Source organism: Egretta garzetta, unplaced genomic scaffold (genome assembly GCF_000687185.1).
Source record: "Egretta garzetta isolate BGI_Z169 unplaced genomic scaffold, ASM68718v1 scaffold598, whole genome shotgun sequence".
Lineage (NCBI taxonomy): Eukaryota > Metazoa > Chordata > Aves > Pelecaniformes > Ardeidae > Egretta > Egretta garzetta.
Genome location: NW_009260621.1, coordinates 168,992 through 185,748, shown reverse-complemented (window position 1 = coordinate 185,748; position 16,757 = coordinate 168,992). Strand labels below are relative to the sequence as shown.

The window sequence follows — 16,757 nt, the reverse complement described above, 5'->3', positions numbered from 1 at the left end:
GCAGCGGTCGGAAGGAGTGCTGGGCGCTCCCAGTAAACGCTGCCCACGCTGTGCAGTTGCTATTTACTGTAACGTAGCGTGCAGGAGGGTTGTGTTTGAAACTATTAAAGTGCCTGGTTTCCTGTCTTCCGACAGTGGACAGACGCGTCCTGTAACCGGTGCTTACCAGGGCAGCTAACAGTTGAGGACCAGTTGGGAAACAAGTTGCTTAAGCAAATAGAGGCCCCAAATCCTAAAGGATTTGTACGTGCTGGAAAAGGCAGGATCAAGGAAGATGACACTGCAATCAACCTGGTGGCAGCATCTCAACCTACAATGCTCCCGAGTGCATATGCTCACGTTTGTGATGTTACTTGTTTTGCAGGGTTGTAAGCCAGGTGGGCGTATATGTTCCGTGCGCTCAAGAAGGCTGGGTGAGGGAGGTGCCATTCAGTCTCCACTTTGCAACTGTCTTCTCTGTACATATATTTCAAAATAAGAACGACTTTAATGCTCTACTAGCATGCCGTAAATGTTCCAGTTTCATCCAGAAGCAAGTATTTGTGAGATAAATTATGCATAGCTCCAGTACCAGCAATAGAGTAAATCCAGCCATTCTTTTAAGATGTAAAAGCAGAACACAGCCATTGAGGGACGTTTTTTTAAAGCAAAAATAAAAGAGGATGTAACAAATAACTGCACGGGGAGGTTCCAAAGTACAGCTGAACTGTTGGTGCAGTCCAAAGCAAGCAGAGAAAAGAGCTGTGACTTCTGACCCTGCAGAGCTACCCCGACAAGTAGTATCACTTCATTCGCAAAGTTTCCAAAGAAAGTTACAAAATGATGACGTTACATAAATATTTATATAGCACATCCGTTATAATTCACCTCATCACTGCTGATTTTCCTGCAGATTGAAAGTGCTATTCCTATTTAAATAAAATCCTCCCTCGAACTTGAGTTAAAAAAAGAGCAGATTTGTTAAGCTACAGTTCCACACCCTAGCTCATACCCTCTGACTTCTTGAGTGCTGAGGGGAGAAAAGCAGCGTTACACAAGGTCAGCGTGCTTTTTTCTAGCAGTTTTGTGATGGTGGATGACTTCACATCCTAGACCCACCACTTCATCCCCCTGCCAAACTGGTTTTCGAGTGACCGGGTTCTCAGCCTGTGTGGGCTGAAGCTGCCCCCCGGTCCCATCACCCGCTCTCCTCTTTTGCCACCACCGGTTTCGTGAGGCTTGTGCTTCTGTAGACGGGCTCTGCCCGCTCCCGACTGCCTCCCGTGATGAAGGGACTGGCTGGTTACAGGGACAGAGGGATGTGAATTGCTTTGATTTTCATTAAGCTCTTGACACCTGCAGCTCCTGTGTGCTTTGGCCACCTCAGCCGTTCCTCACTTACGGCTAGCAGCAGATCAAGTCAAATGTGCCTGCGGCTGGGATGTGAGACGGATGTCAACCAAGAGCAGGGCCCTCGGGGAGATCTTGGCCTCTGTAGATCAGCTGCTCAGACTTTTTCCTTCCTGCTTTGCCATTCTCCCTGCTTTTACAGCCACCACCACACCTGGTGAGAGGCTGGCCACAATAAAAGAATGCGCTGAATCTTCCAGGGAGGGAAGTGGACTCTGTCCCCTCCCGGCCACCACCAGCAGGGTGGCTCTGCGGGTCTTGGGGGAAGCTGCTGAGAGATGGTGCAATCCTGCTATCGCTACGTGTGCCCACACACACCTCACGCCTCCTCACCTTCCTGATAGGACCAGCGTCAGTGTCGATACTTGTGCACGTGCTCGCCCCTTGCGCAGCGTGACACACACGTGTCTCATAACTGAGCAGTTACGATTCGGTCAAGGGATGGAGGGGAAGTCAGCCATAGGGCAGGGGGGCAGCTCGTGGAGGCCTGGGGAGAGACAGAGAGGAAGCGGGGCACCCTCCGGCCAGTCCTGCCCAGGGGGGCACAAACAGGGTGGCACCTGCAGCACCTTTCGGCTTTAGCATCCCCAGCGGGACAGTCCTGGGTGCCGTGGGAGCACAAGGAGAACAGGGCACGGGATGGGGCTGGGATCACATGCTTCACCTAAACGGCGTCTTCCGTTGCCAGGTACAGCCCTGCCTGGTCCTGTACTGTTTATGGACCTGCTGTCCACAAATGAGACTCATTCTGTTTTGAACCTTCTGACGCTCTGCCTCCGTGGCCCCTATGCCAGAAAGGCCCAGAAGTTTCCTGCACGCAGCATAAAGAAGTACTTTTTCCTGCCTACCTGGACCCAGCCTCTTACCTGTTTTATGAGTGTCTCAAGTCCTAGTATCAAGGGATTTGGTGAACAACAGCTCCACGCCAGTCAAATCCCTCCCTTCAGTCTTCTGCTCTCCCAGCTGAGGAGTTCCAGCCATTTAGCCTCTAGTCCTTGCAGGTACCATTTCACTTGCCTTTCCCCATGCTTCGTCTCAGCTGTTTGCCGCTGGGCTCCTCTGGGGACATCAGTGAGAAGGCTGCAAGCTGACCTCAAGGGGGGTTGCCGTCTCTGTGCTGCTGCTCCTTGCGCTGATGCCTTTCCCTAGGGCATGTGTCCTGGGCGGGGGGGAACAGGGCAGGGGATTGGGCCATACCTGTCCCCTGTGTGGGCACAGCAAGGCATAGCATCATTTTTTGGAAAACCACAGCCCAAATGAGTTCAGGAGCAGCTACGCACACTCGTTCTGATCTTCTGCCTGGTGCAGTCTCTGGACCATGCTGGAAGGGGAGCACTGGGGGGGTGTCCCCCCCCCATTCCTTGCCCTCCAGGGTGATGGGGTGATGCCAAAGACTCTCTGTTTCACAGCCTGCAGCTCCCCCACCTCCCTGGACTTGCACAACGGGACATTTCAAGAGTCTGGGGTTTGCTGGCTACGTGTTCAGGTTGTTCTTCTTGTGGTACTTTTCATCTTCATAAACCAACTCTCAGAACAGTTCCCTCCCCACCATCATTTAGTTGTTTAAACCTGCAACGCTGTTACCTAATGCAGGAAGCCACCAGTCACCCAGTCTGCCTGAAGGAAACTCTGCACAACCGCAGAATTTCAAAAATACAGCCCCAAAAAATAAGTTATCATTTCCTGAATGCTCCCGAGAACGGCTGCTGTTCACTGGGGAAAAGCCGTCCGCCTTTGGCGAGAAGGAGGGAAGGAAAACTACACCTCCCAGCAGCCTGCCGGGCGCCCGTGGAAGGGCAGAGTTCACTGTCACGTTGACAGCGGAGGATCGAGGGTGGACAGGCTGTCCTGCCACCAGCAGAGCCAAAGGGCCTCTGGGAAGGGCAAGCGGAGGGGCCAGAGCTGGCCTCCTCTTGCTGCCCCTCTGCTTCACTTCACCGGCCCGACCAGCTCCGAACTCCAAGCCTAGGTAAGCGTCCGACTCCGCGAACCACTTTGTTCCTCTGACTTCCTTCTTCTGCCAGAGCGTCACCAGCGGGAACAGCGCAGGGAGGGGAGGGACGAGAGCCGGGCGGCAGAGAGCAGCAATTATACACCCCCACCCCCCTGCCTCCAAATCTTGTATTTAGCAAGAAAACTCAGCTCTAGAGACAGCGCGGGTGGGGAAAGGTGCCCCACTACTCTGGAAGAGCTGCTGTGAAGGCTGAGCTTGAGATTTTTGTATGGAAATCCGCACCAGCCGCTCTCCAGCAGGGAGTTTTCCATACCGCCTAGTTTTCCGCATGCAGGCGTTGTGCTCATAAGAGCCATCAACTTCCTCAGGTTACAGCAGCGAGCCTAGCTCTGTCCTATGCGGCTGTCCAGTCCCAAAGTGCTTTAGCAGAGAGGGAAGTATCGCTGGGGGGGTGTAAGAGAGTCAGGCTGTGGCTCCAGGTTCACAACACCCGGCCAGGGCCCCTCAGATGGGCACGAGGCCAGGTGAGGGTCACGCTGCTGCACAGGGGCCAGGCGGTGTTTCTGCCAGCGGCTGCGCCTTCCAGCACCGCCATCTCCCAGTCTGACACACTGGAGGCAGGAAGGTAAGGTGGAGCAGGCTCATTGCTCTCTCGGAGCACAGCCAAGTCCATCCAAGTCTGTCCAGATGAGAAATGGGTACCTCACCCCACCAGTTTGTCCAGAGACAACTGTGGTTTGCGTTAGCCCTTGAATTGCTTATAGCCTGCCGGGAAGCAAAATCGCTAATGGCCCTTGGGCTGGATAACCCTTGATGGTTATCGGTGACATCACTCCATTTTCACACCACCTTAGTAAGCACGGAGGGAGGAGCCTCCTTCTCCACCATGAATCACTGCTCCTGCATTTGCACTTATCAGGTTTACAGCTGCTTTGTCGCAACTCCTGAAACCAAGACTGGATGGTGTCTGTGAGGGGGCTTGGTCAGCCACTTGAACAGCGGGGAGATATGTCTCCTTACGACCGAAGGAGAAAGTGAAACAACGGTGCAGAAGCCAGAGCTCCAGGGGCAAAAGAAAATGGAAGAGAATCCAAGCGTGGATCTGTCTGGAGGTAAGTGAATCCTACGCTTACTCCACCTACTAGGAAAATCCCTTTGCAAGAAGGTTTCAACAGTGACATGGGAAACCTAAGCAAAATAAAATTTAAAAAAAAAAGAATCACCTCTTTTCTAGGCCAAGAAAAACAAGTTGCTATCTTTTTCTGAAGAGTGAAAGAGTAACAAGTTACTTTCAGTTTTGGATTCCCATCTGCAACAGGCTTAAACTCTGTGTCTAGGATGGCAGCACAGGGAAGTCTAAAAATGGAGTCCCAGGGTGGGAGAGCTTTCTTCCCTGCATCCCAGTGCTTCCCATCTACAGATGCTTAAAAAATAAGCCAGTTTTCCACCACCTATGGATGGGAAACCTCTGGAGGAGACAGGGCAAGAAGTACTGTTTGTGCCCAGCTTGAATACCAGGATACTTCCAGGTTCCTCATATTCCAGTTTCTACTGTGTACTTGCATTCTCTGGGTGCCTTGCTATGACTACTGCATGTGAGTATTTCAGTGATACCATGATACTATAACCTGATCTGATCTGAAGCTCTGATCTGTCCTAGGCAGTCAGAAGTGTTCCCATAATACTCAGCAACAAGGAATGTAAAAATCATGCTCCAAAGGACAGCATGTTCTGTCACGTGACAAGTACAGCTTTTTCTCTGCTTTCAAATCAGTAGGGAGTTCCTTGCCATTTTTATCAGTGTCTTTATTTTAATTTTAGTGTAATCATTTCCATGTTGTAGTAGTGCTTGATCATTCATAAGCAGTTTTTCACAAATAGCGCCTGAAATTTGAGCTGCACTGTTTCGTTTTGTAAGATTCAGAATATGCTGCAAAACTCTCACGTTCAGCCTCAGGATTTCTCTATTGAATTATGCTCCAGTGTTTGCTTTTAATTATATGTTGCCATAGCTCTTTGGGAGAGCAGCTCCAGAACAGGAGCAGAGAAGGAGCACAAGCAGAACTAGCATTTACATTCAGACAGATGCTTGAAGTGCCATTGGCATAGCTGTTCTGGCCAGTACTCAACAACAGCCTTAGAAATTCTTCAAATCTACCACCTTAATTTGCCAACCTAGGAAAAGCCACTATCTGTGGAAGATGTGGTAACATAACCTACTGCTTAATGAAAGAATTGCCTGCCCACCCCACATAGGACAGCATGGGACATAGGCTGGGATTGAGTTAACTTTCCCCGTAGCAGCCTGTACAGTGCTGTGTTTTGGATTTGTGGTCTAAAAAAAAAAACCCTGTTGATAACACAGCAATGTTTTAGCTATTGCTGAACAGTGCTGGCACAGCATCAAGGCTTACTCTTTTCCCCCCCTCTCTCCCCCACATATTTGCTCCCAAGCAAATAATCTGGAGTGGGCAAAAGATTGGGCAGGGACCCAAGGTGGGCAAAGGGATATTGCGTACAGTATAACATCACACTCAGCAACAAAAGCTGGAGTGTGGGAAGAAAGGGAGAGGGGGTTGGCTTCCAAGGTGGCCTTGGCTTGCAGACTGGCCTGGCATCAGTCCACTTGTAGGAGGTGGTGAGCGACTGCATTTGCGTCAGTTGTGATTGCCTCCCTCCCTTTCTCTCACCTATTCAGCTGTCTTGACTCATGAGTTTTCTCACTTTTGGTCACCCTATTCTCTCCCCCATCTCGCTGGGGGTAGATGTTTCTGAAATGCAAGAACTAGGCGTTTTACAGGGTGGTGGTAAAGCACTGGGTATTCTTGATTCCTGTATAGTGAGCTGAGCTTGTGAACTCTGATTCCAACAGCTGGGCCAGCCCAAGATGAGGTGGAGAGCACAGCTCTGCACCAAGAGCCCACTCAAGAAATACTTGAGCACCAAGTGACAAGCAGGTGGCCTGAGACCTCCTGCAAACCAGAGGAGGACTCTTTGGTGTGTACATCACCAACTGCTGATGGAGAAGAGACAACACTGTCAGATTCAGCTGACCCCACAGTGGAGAAGGTTCCCCAGGAAACTGAAGTATCACTGGAAGAATCTGGGAACACAAGAGATGGTGTCTCAGAAGGATCCCATGAAGAAGACGACTTGGATGAAGGTGAGTCTTCCCCTTCTGTGTGTACAGCATTTCCAAAATGCTGATAACCCGGGGCCTTTGCTTAGAGGAGGCGGAGCAGGAGAAAGGGTTCTTGGTTCTTGTGCTGAAAGAGACTAAGTGTAGATCTGCAAATTTTGTTCCCTACAGCCAGGCTTGCCCATGATAAAACTGACAGGAAAGGAGAGAGCCCTGTCCACCAGGAAACACAGGAGGACCAGGAGACAAGCAAGCAATGTGGAAGCTCCTACACAGCAGAGGAAGATGCTTCACCAAGAAGCAAGTCACCAAGCTCTGACAGCAAAATGGCACATTTGGATGTGACTGCCACAGAAGACGTCTCCACGGGCCTCTTGGCAGAGAAGAGCACCAGTGCCCCTCTCCTAGATCGGGAGCCAGAAGAGCACATAGAGCAAGCAACACAGGAGAGCGCATCCCAAGGCACACTAAGGAACAGACATGGGACCAAAGGTGAGCTGGTGGCTGCACACTGCTGCTCTTCCACAATGCACGTGCCTACACTTCCCATAGGCATTAGAAAATGGTCTGGTGAGCTCTCTAGTGCCCGTTGTCAGTTTTCTGGAGTTGAGCAGGAAAGGTGTAATAAATTAGTTGGCTTCTCTCTTTCTCTCTCCTTTGGCCACTGTCGTGCTTTGGAAGGCATGAAACCACACTGCACTCTGCATCATTATTCTCCTTCCCCTGCCCCAAAAGCAGGGGGAGCCAGGACTGAAAGCAGCATTGACCCAAAGCAGTGTTTCCTTCTAACTCTTCCCCTCAGCTGGGAGCTCCTGGCAGCTCTGTTGCTTTTCTTATTACAGCCCAGCTTACCTGTTCCCTCACCACTGAGTGGCACATTTCTTTCCCTTACTGTAGGGCACACAGCCCCAAAGCCAGAGGCTCAGTCCTGCCTACAGAACATCACCACCGAAAACACAGACCAGGAGAAGGCCAAAGAGTCCCTCTTGCTGAAAGGTGAGGAAAAGAAGCTTCCCTTGTGCGTTACTCATCGACCAGAAGGCGCTGATCCTCCAGGAACAAGTAATGAAGCACAGTTAATTTTTCTTCTGTCTCAGAACCTTTCACAACCTTTTCTGAGGGTTTGAGGGAAAACCAATCCCCTTGAAAATAGGCTCAGTTTGAGCCTATGGTAGCAGCTTTACCTCCAGCTCTCCAGCCTCAAAAGTAGGTGCATTGTGTTCAGCATGATGGGAGTACCCTGGCATGTCCTGGGAGGTTTGAGGCTCCTCTGCTGACGGAGGTAGCTGCTCCACATAGCCAAAAACCTTAAAGAAAACAGAATGCAGGGAAGAGAAGAAAGCTTGTGACCAGACGCAATTTCCTCAGCTGTAGCCTTGCCTCCATCTCTGGAGCCGTAGCCCGCCCCAGCTGATGTGTAGGAACATGGGTTGCACAACATGGTGCAAGCAGCCTCTTCACCATGCATGGGTACCCAGAGGCGTGCCAACCCTCGGGTAGTAGGGAAGTGGGGAGGGTCTGGGAGGGGAAAAAGAGCCCTTGTAGCTACTTTCCAGCATATCACTGCAGGTCACTTGGGACTGACTTCTGTTCCCCATCTCTGGTCTCTCCCCTGTTGAACAGGGCTTGTCATCATGAGCCTTGTATTGCTCGGTTTCTGCATATTCTGCTTCGGCAACCCGACCTCCAAGGCCCAGCAAGCCCCCAAGAACCCCACAGTGGAGGCCTTTCTGTCCCAGTTCAACCAGCTGCAGGACAGGTTTCCGGGGCAGAGTCCCCACCTGTGGCTTCGTGGGCGCAAGTTCCTGCAGAAGCACCTCAATGCATCCCACCACACTCAGCCGGCCATCATAATCTTCACGTCCGCCCGCAAGGGTGAGCGCACCTTGCAATGCCTTAGTGCCCGTGTGGCCGACACCTACTCAGCCGCCCTGCATGCCAGCATGGTCCAGGTCAATGGCATGGATAAATCTAGGCTCCAGAGTGACCAGGCCAAGCTGGAGGTGGACTCAGAGTTGAGCTCAGCTTTCCAGGCTGGGGCCCGTGCTGCGGTGATACACCGCTTCGAGTTGCTGCCGGCAGGGGCCACCCTCATCTTCTACAAATACTGTGACCACGAAAGTGCTGCTTTTAAGGACGTGGCCCTGCTGCTGACTGTGCTGCTGGAGGAGGAGATGCTGGAGACCCACATCAGCCTCCAGCAGGTGGAAGAGAGAGTCCGCGACTTCCTCTGGGCCAAGTTCACCAACACCAGGACCCCCAGCTCCTACGACCACATGGACTCCGACAAGCTGAGTGGGCTATGGAGCCGCATTTCCCACCTGGTCCTACCGATCTACCCCGTGCAGACCATTGAGAAGGGAGGCTGCCATGTCCACACCAAACCCTAGGGGCAAAGGCTGCCAGAGCCCCAGGAAGGGTTGGAAAGATGGTCCTGGCTGACTCCAGTGCAGGTGGAGGCACAACTAGTGCTATTTCTCTTCTATTTGTCTGCTGTACATTCCTGGGAAGAGTTGAACAGCTACAAGTTCATCCAGGCCATTTAGCCAGCTGAGTCCTGGAGGCAATAGATCATGCGCTTCCTTCTGGCAGGTGGGAAGAGCTGATATTTTAGACTGCTGATTGCACAGGAGACCATTGGTGTGTGGGGAGGCAGGAGGGAAAACAGGACTTTGCAGATAGCGTTTCTATTAGGAAATACACAAATAACGTACACAACTGTTATGCCAGAGAGATACTTAAGTGGAGTAGCTCTTTCATTTCTCCCTGCCCCTCAGTTTGCTAATGTCGTGTACATCAGTCTCACAATGTACTTTATCTACAACATTTCTCTCTCTTTACAGAGAGCCGCTGAAACACAGGAAGGGTGAATTCCCCAAAGCCCAACCTTTTGAAGGCATGCTTCAAAAAGAAAACCAGTTTGCTAATCAAGGGTTTGACCAGTCAGAATGACACTCAGCAAAGACCAGATTCTAAATATAGGATGTTCAAACAAATCTGCAATTCAGAAATCCCCTAAACATCAATTACAAGAAATTTCATGTTGTCAGCACTTAAACATTGCACTTCAGGGGAGTGCACTTTAGGGGGTGGATTCCATGAGATGATCCCATATGCCCAAGAATAACCTCTGAAGACAGAGAGCAATGAAACAGAAAGCACCTTACTGTCACTCTGATAGTGTGAAGCCTCAAGGGATTGCACAGGTGAAAGAATGAGTTCAACTTAATGCTACCTCTTTAAAAAAAAGGTCTGTTCTTGATCCCTTTGCCACCACAAGGCTATGACTATCTCTTTGGGCTGATGCACCAGCTTTGGTCCTACACATGAGATTGCTTTTCACCTGGATCTCTGATCTGTGTGTAGGGCAGGAAGCCTTCTGCCTGCCTCTCCCCAGCTAACTTTTATTGAAGAATGTAGATGTTAACATTGATATTTATTTCAAACCGTGGAGGGTAGCACACCAGGTCCTTGCTTTCCAAAGGTACATTTGCCTCCTGGACAGGCAGCTGGTGCTCTGGCATATGCTAAAACAACTAGGAGCAGAGCTGGGATTAGCTGGTAAAGACAAAAATCTCTGGCATGAACACTAAAAATCCTCAATGAAGCAGGGTGGTTTCTCACTGTGCCTCCTCCTTCTGCATCCCAGGAAGAGAAATCCGAGTCCTGGAAACACTGCATTTCTGCAGACACTCTGGGGCAGAGCAGCCAATTTGGGGAACACCTGGGGAGTAGGTGCAGGTTGCAGCATCTATAATAACTCAACAGTCACCCCCAGGTGTCAGCCCCTTCTGCCTACAGCACTGCCTGCCAGAGAAGGAGCAGCTGTAGTGGAGCACAGCTTATTTCCGTATAAGCAGCGCAGACTGGGGCCTCGCAGAGCCAGGCTCTGTATCTGACCAAGACACAAATTGAGAACACTACAGTGTTTTTACAAGCAGCCCATCTGAGTGCTCCTTACAGCAGCTGGACCCTGGTGGCAGCCAGGTCTCCTGCCAACAGTGCCTTGCTGATCTGCCTCACCGACAGCTCAGCTGAGGCACAGCCCTGCACCCTAAAACCACAGCCTGCCTCTTCTTGCCTCCTGCCATGTGCCTTGACCCATCTCTGGAGTTTTGTGGCCATTAACTTGAAGGAGGGGACAAAACGAAGGAAGAGGAAGGGGTTATTTGTTCATGTTCTAACCAAAGAACAGACTTTTTGGTTGGTTGGGGACATGAAGACAAGACCACGGGTGTTTTAACCGTGACAAACACTGGGCTAGATGTGAGAATTACCTGCTGGAGCCCAGCATCAGCAGGGCAGCCCAGGGCATGGTTTCGTACAAGATCCCCTCCCTCCTTTTTATTGCTATACACTACTTTGGTAACAGAAAACACCGTTTCTGCTCTGCGCGGTTCAGTATGGGCGTTGCTGTAAGAACTGGCAGAGCATTAATCATGTCAATATCTTGCGGGAAATTTGTATTTTAACCTTATCTCACTCTCGGTTTTATGTACTGTGTTTGTAACGCATAGCCAAGGTATGCAAAGGCAACTTCATGCTACTTGGGCGCATCGCTGGAAGTGTTGCCCACCCGAGCTGTTCTAATACAAAGGTATTTTTATGACCCTTTAAAAACAAAATATCTGCTTGCTTCTGAAACAAGACTTCTATTTAAAAATAAATAATGAGATTGTGAAAGATATCATCAAAGTCTTCAAAGTGAGACTGGAGCCTTACTGTACTCTGGGGTTTTTTCTAGTTATTTTCAGTTCATTAAGCAAAAGAGACCATCGTATTGGACAAAGTTTTATTTAGGTCAGGGCTGTAGTTGTGCAAACAAAGTGAATATTTACTTTTTCCGGAAAAACTCCAAATAACCTTTTTCTCAGTTGTTTGGGGCAAACATTTGCAGCTTTTTTTAACTAAAGCAAAACTAAAAACAAACACCCAAACAGCTGCTGAATTCAACCCAGGCTGAAACATACTGACGTTTGCATAATATTTAATAATTAAACTGAAATCCACTGGCAACTGAAATATTTTAGAAATACAGAAAGCAAAAATTTCTCATTTCAACACCCTTGATCAGATCAGCTCTACCCAATGTCACACCACCTCAGCACACACAAATTTTTTTTTTTGTGGTGAACTATTTTGCCCAGCTCTGGCCTAAGCAGAGATAGGGCTGAAAAATAAAGAGGATTTACCCTGTTATTCTGGATTTTCTTTAGCCCCTGTCCAGGCCCTGGTAACCTAAATACTCATAACATTGGTGTCTATTTTCAAATAGATGTTCATGTGATTGATTTTCAGAAGTAAACATCGCTCATCTCCTGTCAGCTGTTGTGAGAGGACAAGATTTGGTCCTAGCCCAAAGATTCAGGTGAAAATCTGGTGTCACCAGGTGCAGTGATTGCTGGATGCCAAAACCAGGCTGCTTTTTTAGTCAGCCAGCGGGGCTGGCTCTGGGGTCACTTTTTGGGTGGGTGGGGTGGTGGTGGGACCCCCAGCAAGGTCCTCCAGCTGGTTTCTCCCAGCCAGGGATTCAGGTTCCCTTCTTCTTCCCAGACTGTGAGTTAATTCAGAAACGCTGCGCTCCGGCATGTGCTTCCCCAGGGCAGAGTGCTGGCGTGGGTGCAGCACATGCAGAGGGAGACCCTCGGGTGACGCAGAGGACGTGGGGCACAGTCAAGAGCAGATGCACTTGTGGCAGCTCTGGAGGAACTAAAGCTCCCCCTTCCCACCAGCTCTCCGATGGCTGCGACAGGTCAGCACAAGGCCAGGACAGACGAAGCAGGACATGGTCCTGCTCTGCAGCATCTGAGGTAAATGAATTTATTATTCCTCCTGGGTACCACATCCACCTGCGCTAAGGGCAGCTCTCCGCTTCAACTGTCCCCCGTGCACCTCGTTCATAATCTCTCTGGGAGCGTCTCTTCCTGCACATACACACATTGCCCAAGCATGGCAAGGCCATAGGTTTGGCTGGAGCTTATCAGTTGCCTGCTGTTATGTCAATGCTAAAAATAATTCTTTTCAATTCCTCATCTACAAAAAAATAAATTATTCTTATTCTACTTGGTCTATTAAACAACACACTCCCCTCCTCAACTATCTATCTTTTTTTTTTTTTTTCCCCCCCAGTCCCGCTCTCTGCAGCAGTAGTTCTACAGGGAAGGATGTGCTGCCACAGGGTGCTTGAAGACCCTAAAAATTACCTTGAATATTACATAGCATCTCATCTGAGGGGCAAAACCAGTTCTGGAAGGCCAGTCTGGACTGCCCTGCCACAAAATTAGCACTGATTATACATGTGAGTGTGCCACTGTGTTGTGAACTGACATAAACTTGTCATGCCTAGCGTTTAAAGGCAAGTGGCCCAGCTGGCACTCCACAGGCTTAGCAAACCGCCCTGCTCTGCCCACACCATCCCTGTCCCTGTGACAGGCACACCGTGCAACAACTCTTTTTAACCCTTCGCACCAGGCACGGACTAAAGCTGGAAGAAGGCAGGATGCAAAGAGGCAGGTAGTGAACCCAGCTGAGCCATGTTTCTCCTGTTGAGCTTTAGCCTCTGGGAGCTCATCCACAGGTTAACCCTCCTGCAGCTCCGTGCATTGGCAGGCTCTGCTGCTGCCCCCTCCCTCGGGGGGTCACTTTTAGGCCTACAAAACCTGCCATTGTAAGAGAGATTTGCAGATATTGGGAGCTTCAGACTTTTTTTTTTTAATTTCCCCCCTTTGCCTCTCCAGGGGAAGCAGCTGCACAATGGAATTGCACAAAGGAGCTTGGCCTCAGCCTGTGGGATGCCAATCCAAGAGCCTGCAATGAAAAGGCTCAAAGAATACAGCTTGCAAGTGTGTTCCCAGCCCAGGGAGGGGGCAAAGCCATAAGCAGACCTCCCGCTGGCCTCTCCCTGCTTTGGCCAGGCTGCATGATTATGCTCAGTCCGAGGAGAGGGCTCTGCAGGTCCCTTGTGAGGGCACTCAAGAGCTGAGGATCTTCTCAGAGCCAGAGCAGAGGCAGCAGTGTGGTTCAATGCGAGGGAAGGAAACAGCCTCCCCACACCATACCTCCTTCGAGGTCTGCCCCATCCTCTGCACCAGAAGCCCAGGGACCACTTAGACATCTCCAGGAAGCAGTTTCAGGTCATGGAGATCTCCATGGAGGAGCAGACCTGGCCTCTTCCCACAATTACAGCTTGAGTTGAATGAAGCCACTGTTTTCTCGGTGCTAATGGAGCTGAACTCTTGGAGCTGCTCAGAATGACCAGCCATTTCCCTGGTCAGAGCTTGTGTCTGCAGAGTGGAGCCTTGGACCCCAGAGGTTCCTCCTCACAGGGAGAGCAAAGTCCAGTTGTTTTGGCTCCTGGGGAGCATCTATGCTGGGGCAAGCACCAGGTAAAGCCAACTGAGTTACTGGGACAGTTCATCCAGAGGGATGGACTAAAAACCCAGTGCTACATCCTGTAAGACTGCTGTCAAAGACAGGCTCCCTCCAGCAGCTTGGTCAATGGGAGGAAAACGCACATACAGAGAGAAATAAAGAGGTGTCCAAAGGCCTTCACACTCCAGGACAGTCTCCCACATGCATTTTTCTAAACTCTCAGCCTCTATAATTATGATCTCAGGACTTTCCCCATGGGAAGACGGCTGCCATCTGTCACATCTGCAAGTGAGTTGTGAGCAGGATAAATCCCTTCAGGTCCTGTTAGAGGATGGTCTACTCCACTCCTGCAGGACCTGCTGCGACAGCAGCCACAACACCCATCCTCCTCACCAGAGGCAAGGGCCTTTGCCCTCCTGACTGTGCGTGTTTGGAAGCTTTTCAGAGAAACAGTTGGCTGATGAAACTCAATTCAATGTGACAAGAGGTTGAAATCCTAGGCAACTTCCAGAGGGCGGGGGATGAGCACAAATCATTCCCCTTAAGCAGCCCGTGCCTCTGAATGTGGCTGTACCTACAACGAAACACATTGGCTGGCCCCAGCTCAATCCTGGTTATGGAGAGACTGTTAGGATGAAACCATGGTCTTGGGTGCTAATAAAGAAGAGATCCTCAACCTTTGTGAATCTCTTAGACATTCCCTGGTTGTAATAGAGACCTACTTTCTGTCAACAGAGCACATGAAACTGGGAAGCAGCTGGGGAAAAGCCCCTTGTAATGGTAGGGCTGAATGCAAAACCGCAAAGGGCTGCTGCACATGCAGAACTCAGCCTGCTGACTGACGCACGTAATGCAGCCCACAACAGGACCGATTGGCCCAGTTAGAAGGTGGCAACTTTATGGTCTAAAGAAAGACAGTAGGAAAAAAAAGTACAAATTGGGAGAGGCGGATTACAAATGATTAGAAGACTGGAGGCAGGTTATGGTGGCTGGTGATTGTTTTATTAGCAAGCTTTTATATCTTCAATGGCACTATCAAACCCTTCCATACACTGGTTACCCTGGGGGAGGGGGGTCTCAAGACTTAACGTTAAAAATCCTATACCCTTGCTCCCACATTGAATTAAGAGTATTCAAAATCTTCTCTGAACATCAAGAAAATGACCACGCTGCTTAAACTCAGGCTTTAAAATGGCAAGCAGCATTTTAACATTGCTTTGCTGCCTTCCGTGCCGCACTTGCACCACCCCTGTGACCAAAAGAGGCTCAGGAGTTGTGCTTCTGGGATGAAAGCAGGACTAGCAAGAAAGGTCAAGGAGAGAGGGGCCACGGAGGGGCCCTGGAGGGCAGAGCATCGCAGGCCACCTGGATTTGCCCCGTCACGCTCCTTTAGCACATCACACACAGATTCCCCCCCTCCCCAAATCTTCTCTGCACTGAGTGGCACTCAATGGCTTGCTTTCTGCCTCCCAGGGCTCCTGCCTCAGGCGCTGTTTTTTTTTGGGGGGGGGGGGGGGGGGGGGGGGCTGAAGAAGATTGGGCACACTGAAACTCGTGTGAGACCTGCACTGCTGCTGACTCCCCGGTTCAGCTGGAGCCAGCCCCCCTTTTTCTTCTTATGCACAGCCTCTCCCCCACCTCTGTGCCTCTCTGCAGCTCTGCTTATCTGCAGGGCAGAAGCTGGCTCCAGAGGAACATTACACAGGGCTGCAGCAGGGCAGGAAAGCCAAGAATTTACTCTGAAGCTCTTTTTCCCCTCTGCCTTTGTAGAAGATTGCTCATGGCGCAATCCTTGTCAGCGCTCCTCACCCTCATTTTCTCTGGATGGGTCAGAAGCAGATCACCCCCTCCTCCCCTTGCCCCCTGCCTGCTAGCAAGCGGCTTTGATCAGGAGTCCCCAGTCGCTCCCCCCTGCTGACATCCCTCCCTCATTCCTCTCCCCTCCCTCCACCTTGAGGCTGAAACCTTTGGTGGGGGGAAGGCAGAGGACTCGGATCACCTTCCCACACTAATGACAGGACATCTGGCAGGCAGAAACCACTGCTCCCCAGATGCCCGCCCCAGGCTGGGGACACCTGGTGCCATTTTTGCCCAGCCTCTGTCCATGGCTCACAGCAGTCGGCCCCCGGCAGGGCCGAGGCGTGCCGGCACAGCGACCCCCAGCATCTTGCCAAGAGCTGCTTTGGGATCACAAGCACAGCATGGGGGGGAAGATCCAGAAAGGGGGAGGGAAGGTACCAGCAAGCAAATTCATTCCTCTTAAGCTGCACAGTTGACTACTTCAGTGTGCCAGCCTAAAACCAGCACCTGAAGATGAGGATGGACAGATTTCTTTGGCCTGGAAGGTCTTAAAGAGCTTATGGGGGCTTCTGAGGTGCCACTGCATCTTCTGAGAGAAGGCCTCAAGCAGAGAGCAGACTGCTGCGAGTAGGTTCAAGCGGTCTGATTTTACCGCGTGCTTCTTGCAGCTACTGCACCAAGACGGGATGCACGGACAGAGGTGGTGGAGAACAACTTTTGTGTGAGACTTCAGCTGGGCTTTGGTATGGGACTTAACAAACCGTAGCTGAGAACCGCGGCCTCCAGGCAACCATGTCCTCTTAGTAAGGACCGGGTCCTCAGGCTCGCTCGCCATGGGGGCATGATTCGGGTACCACACCAGCACGAGCAGCCCTCTACGTCGCGGGTGACGCCCCCTCCCACCCTTCCCAGCACGGAGCACACGCTGCCCTCCGGCCCCAGAAGGGCCAAAAGGGAGGCAGTGAGAAACACAGCTTTGCCCAGAAAGGGCGGGAAAGATGAATCGGGCAGCAGCTGGGTTTTGTGCAGGAGGAAACGAGGGGAGGGCTTGGCTCGGGAGCGCGGGGTTTGCGGGGGTCAGGGGACAGCCCGAGTGCCGCCGGC

The 16,757-nt window shown here is 51.0% G+C and overlaps 2 protein-coding genes across 5 annotated transcripts in view; one reads left to right on the top strand and one right to left on the bottom strand.

The window, feature by feature from the left end:
• Positions 1–3,673, bottom strand: part of LOC104132086 (torsin-1A-interacting protein 1) — a 15,353-nt gene extending 11,680 nt beyond the window's left edge. The window contains exons 1-2 of the mRNA XM_035900739.1: positions 3,657–3,673; positions 3,154–3,263 (exon numbers count right to left, since the gene is read on the bottom strand). Of these exons, the coding sequence (XP_035756632.1) occupies positions 3,154–3,263; positions 3,657–3,673 (127 nt within the window). The remainder of the gene's footprint in view (positions 1–3,153; positions 3,264–3,656) is intronic.
• On the top strand, positions 3,218–11,063 carry LOC104132044 (torsin-1A-interacting protein 2). Of its 4 annotated transcripts, none has more exons than XM_009645288.2 (6): positions 3,218–3,358; positions 4,263–4,455; positions 6,216–6,506; positions 6,654–6,974; positions 7,380–7,544; positions 8,106–11,062. In XM_009645288.2, the coding sequence occupies exons 2-6, from the start codon at positions 4,422–4,424 to the stop codon at positions 8,870–8,872; spliced, it is 1,578 nt and encodes a 525-aa protein (XP_009643583.1). In that variant the 5' UTR covers positions 3,218–3,358; positions 4,263–4,421; the 3' UTR covers positions 8,873–11,062. The 4 variants fall into 4 exon arrangements, 3 of the variants coding, with proteins under 3 accessions (XP_009643583.1, XP_035756712.1, XP_035756713.1); XR_004842821.1 differs by lacking the exons at positions 3,218–3,358; positions 4,263–4,455 and adding an exon at positions 4,768–4,938 and having other exon boundaries at positions 8,106–9,074; positions 9,326–11,063; XM_035900819.1 differs by lacking the exons at positions 3,218–3,358; positions 4,263–4,455 and adding an exon at positions 4,768–4,938 and having other exon boundaries at positions 8,106–11,063.
• The last annotated feature ends 5,694 nt before the right edge of the window (positions 11,064–16,757 follow it).

Bases quoted from the DNA above. Each gene is read 5' to 3' on its own strand.
- LOC104132044 (XM_035900819.1), top strand. From the start codon at position 4,797: ATGGATGGGAAACCTCTGGAGGAGACAGGGCAAGAAGTACTGTTTGTG. The intron at 6,975-7,379 runs GTGAGCTGGTGG...CCCTTACTGTAG, and splicing joins GAACAGACATGGGACCAAAG to GGCACACAGCCCCAAAGCCA. The intron at 7,545-8,105 runs GTAATGAAGCAC...CCTGTTGAACAG, and splicing joins CGCTGATCCTCCAGGAACAA to GGCTTGTCATCATGAGCCTT.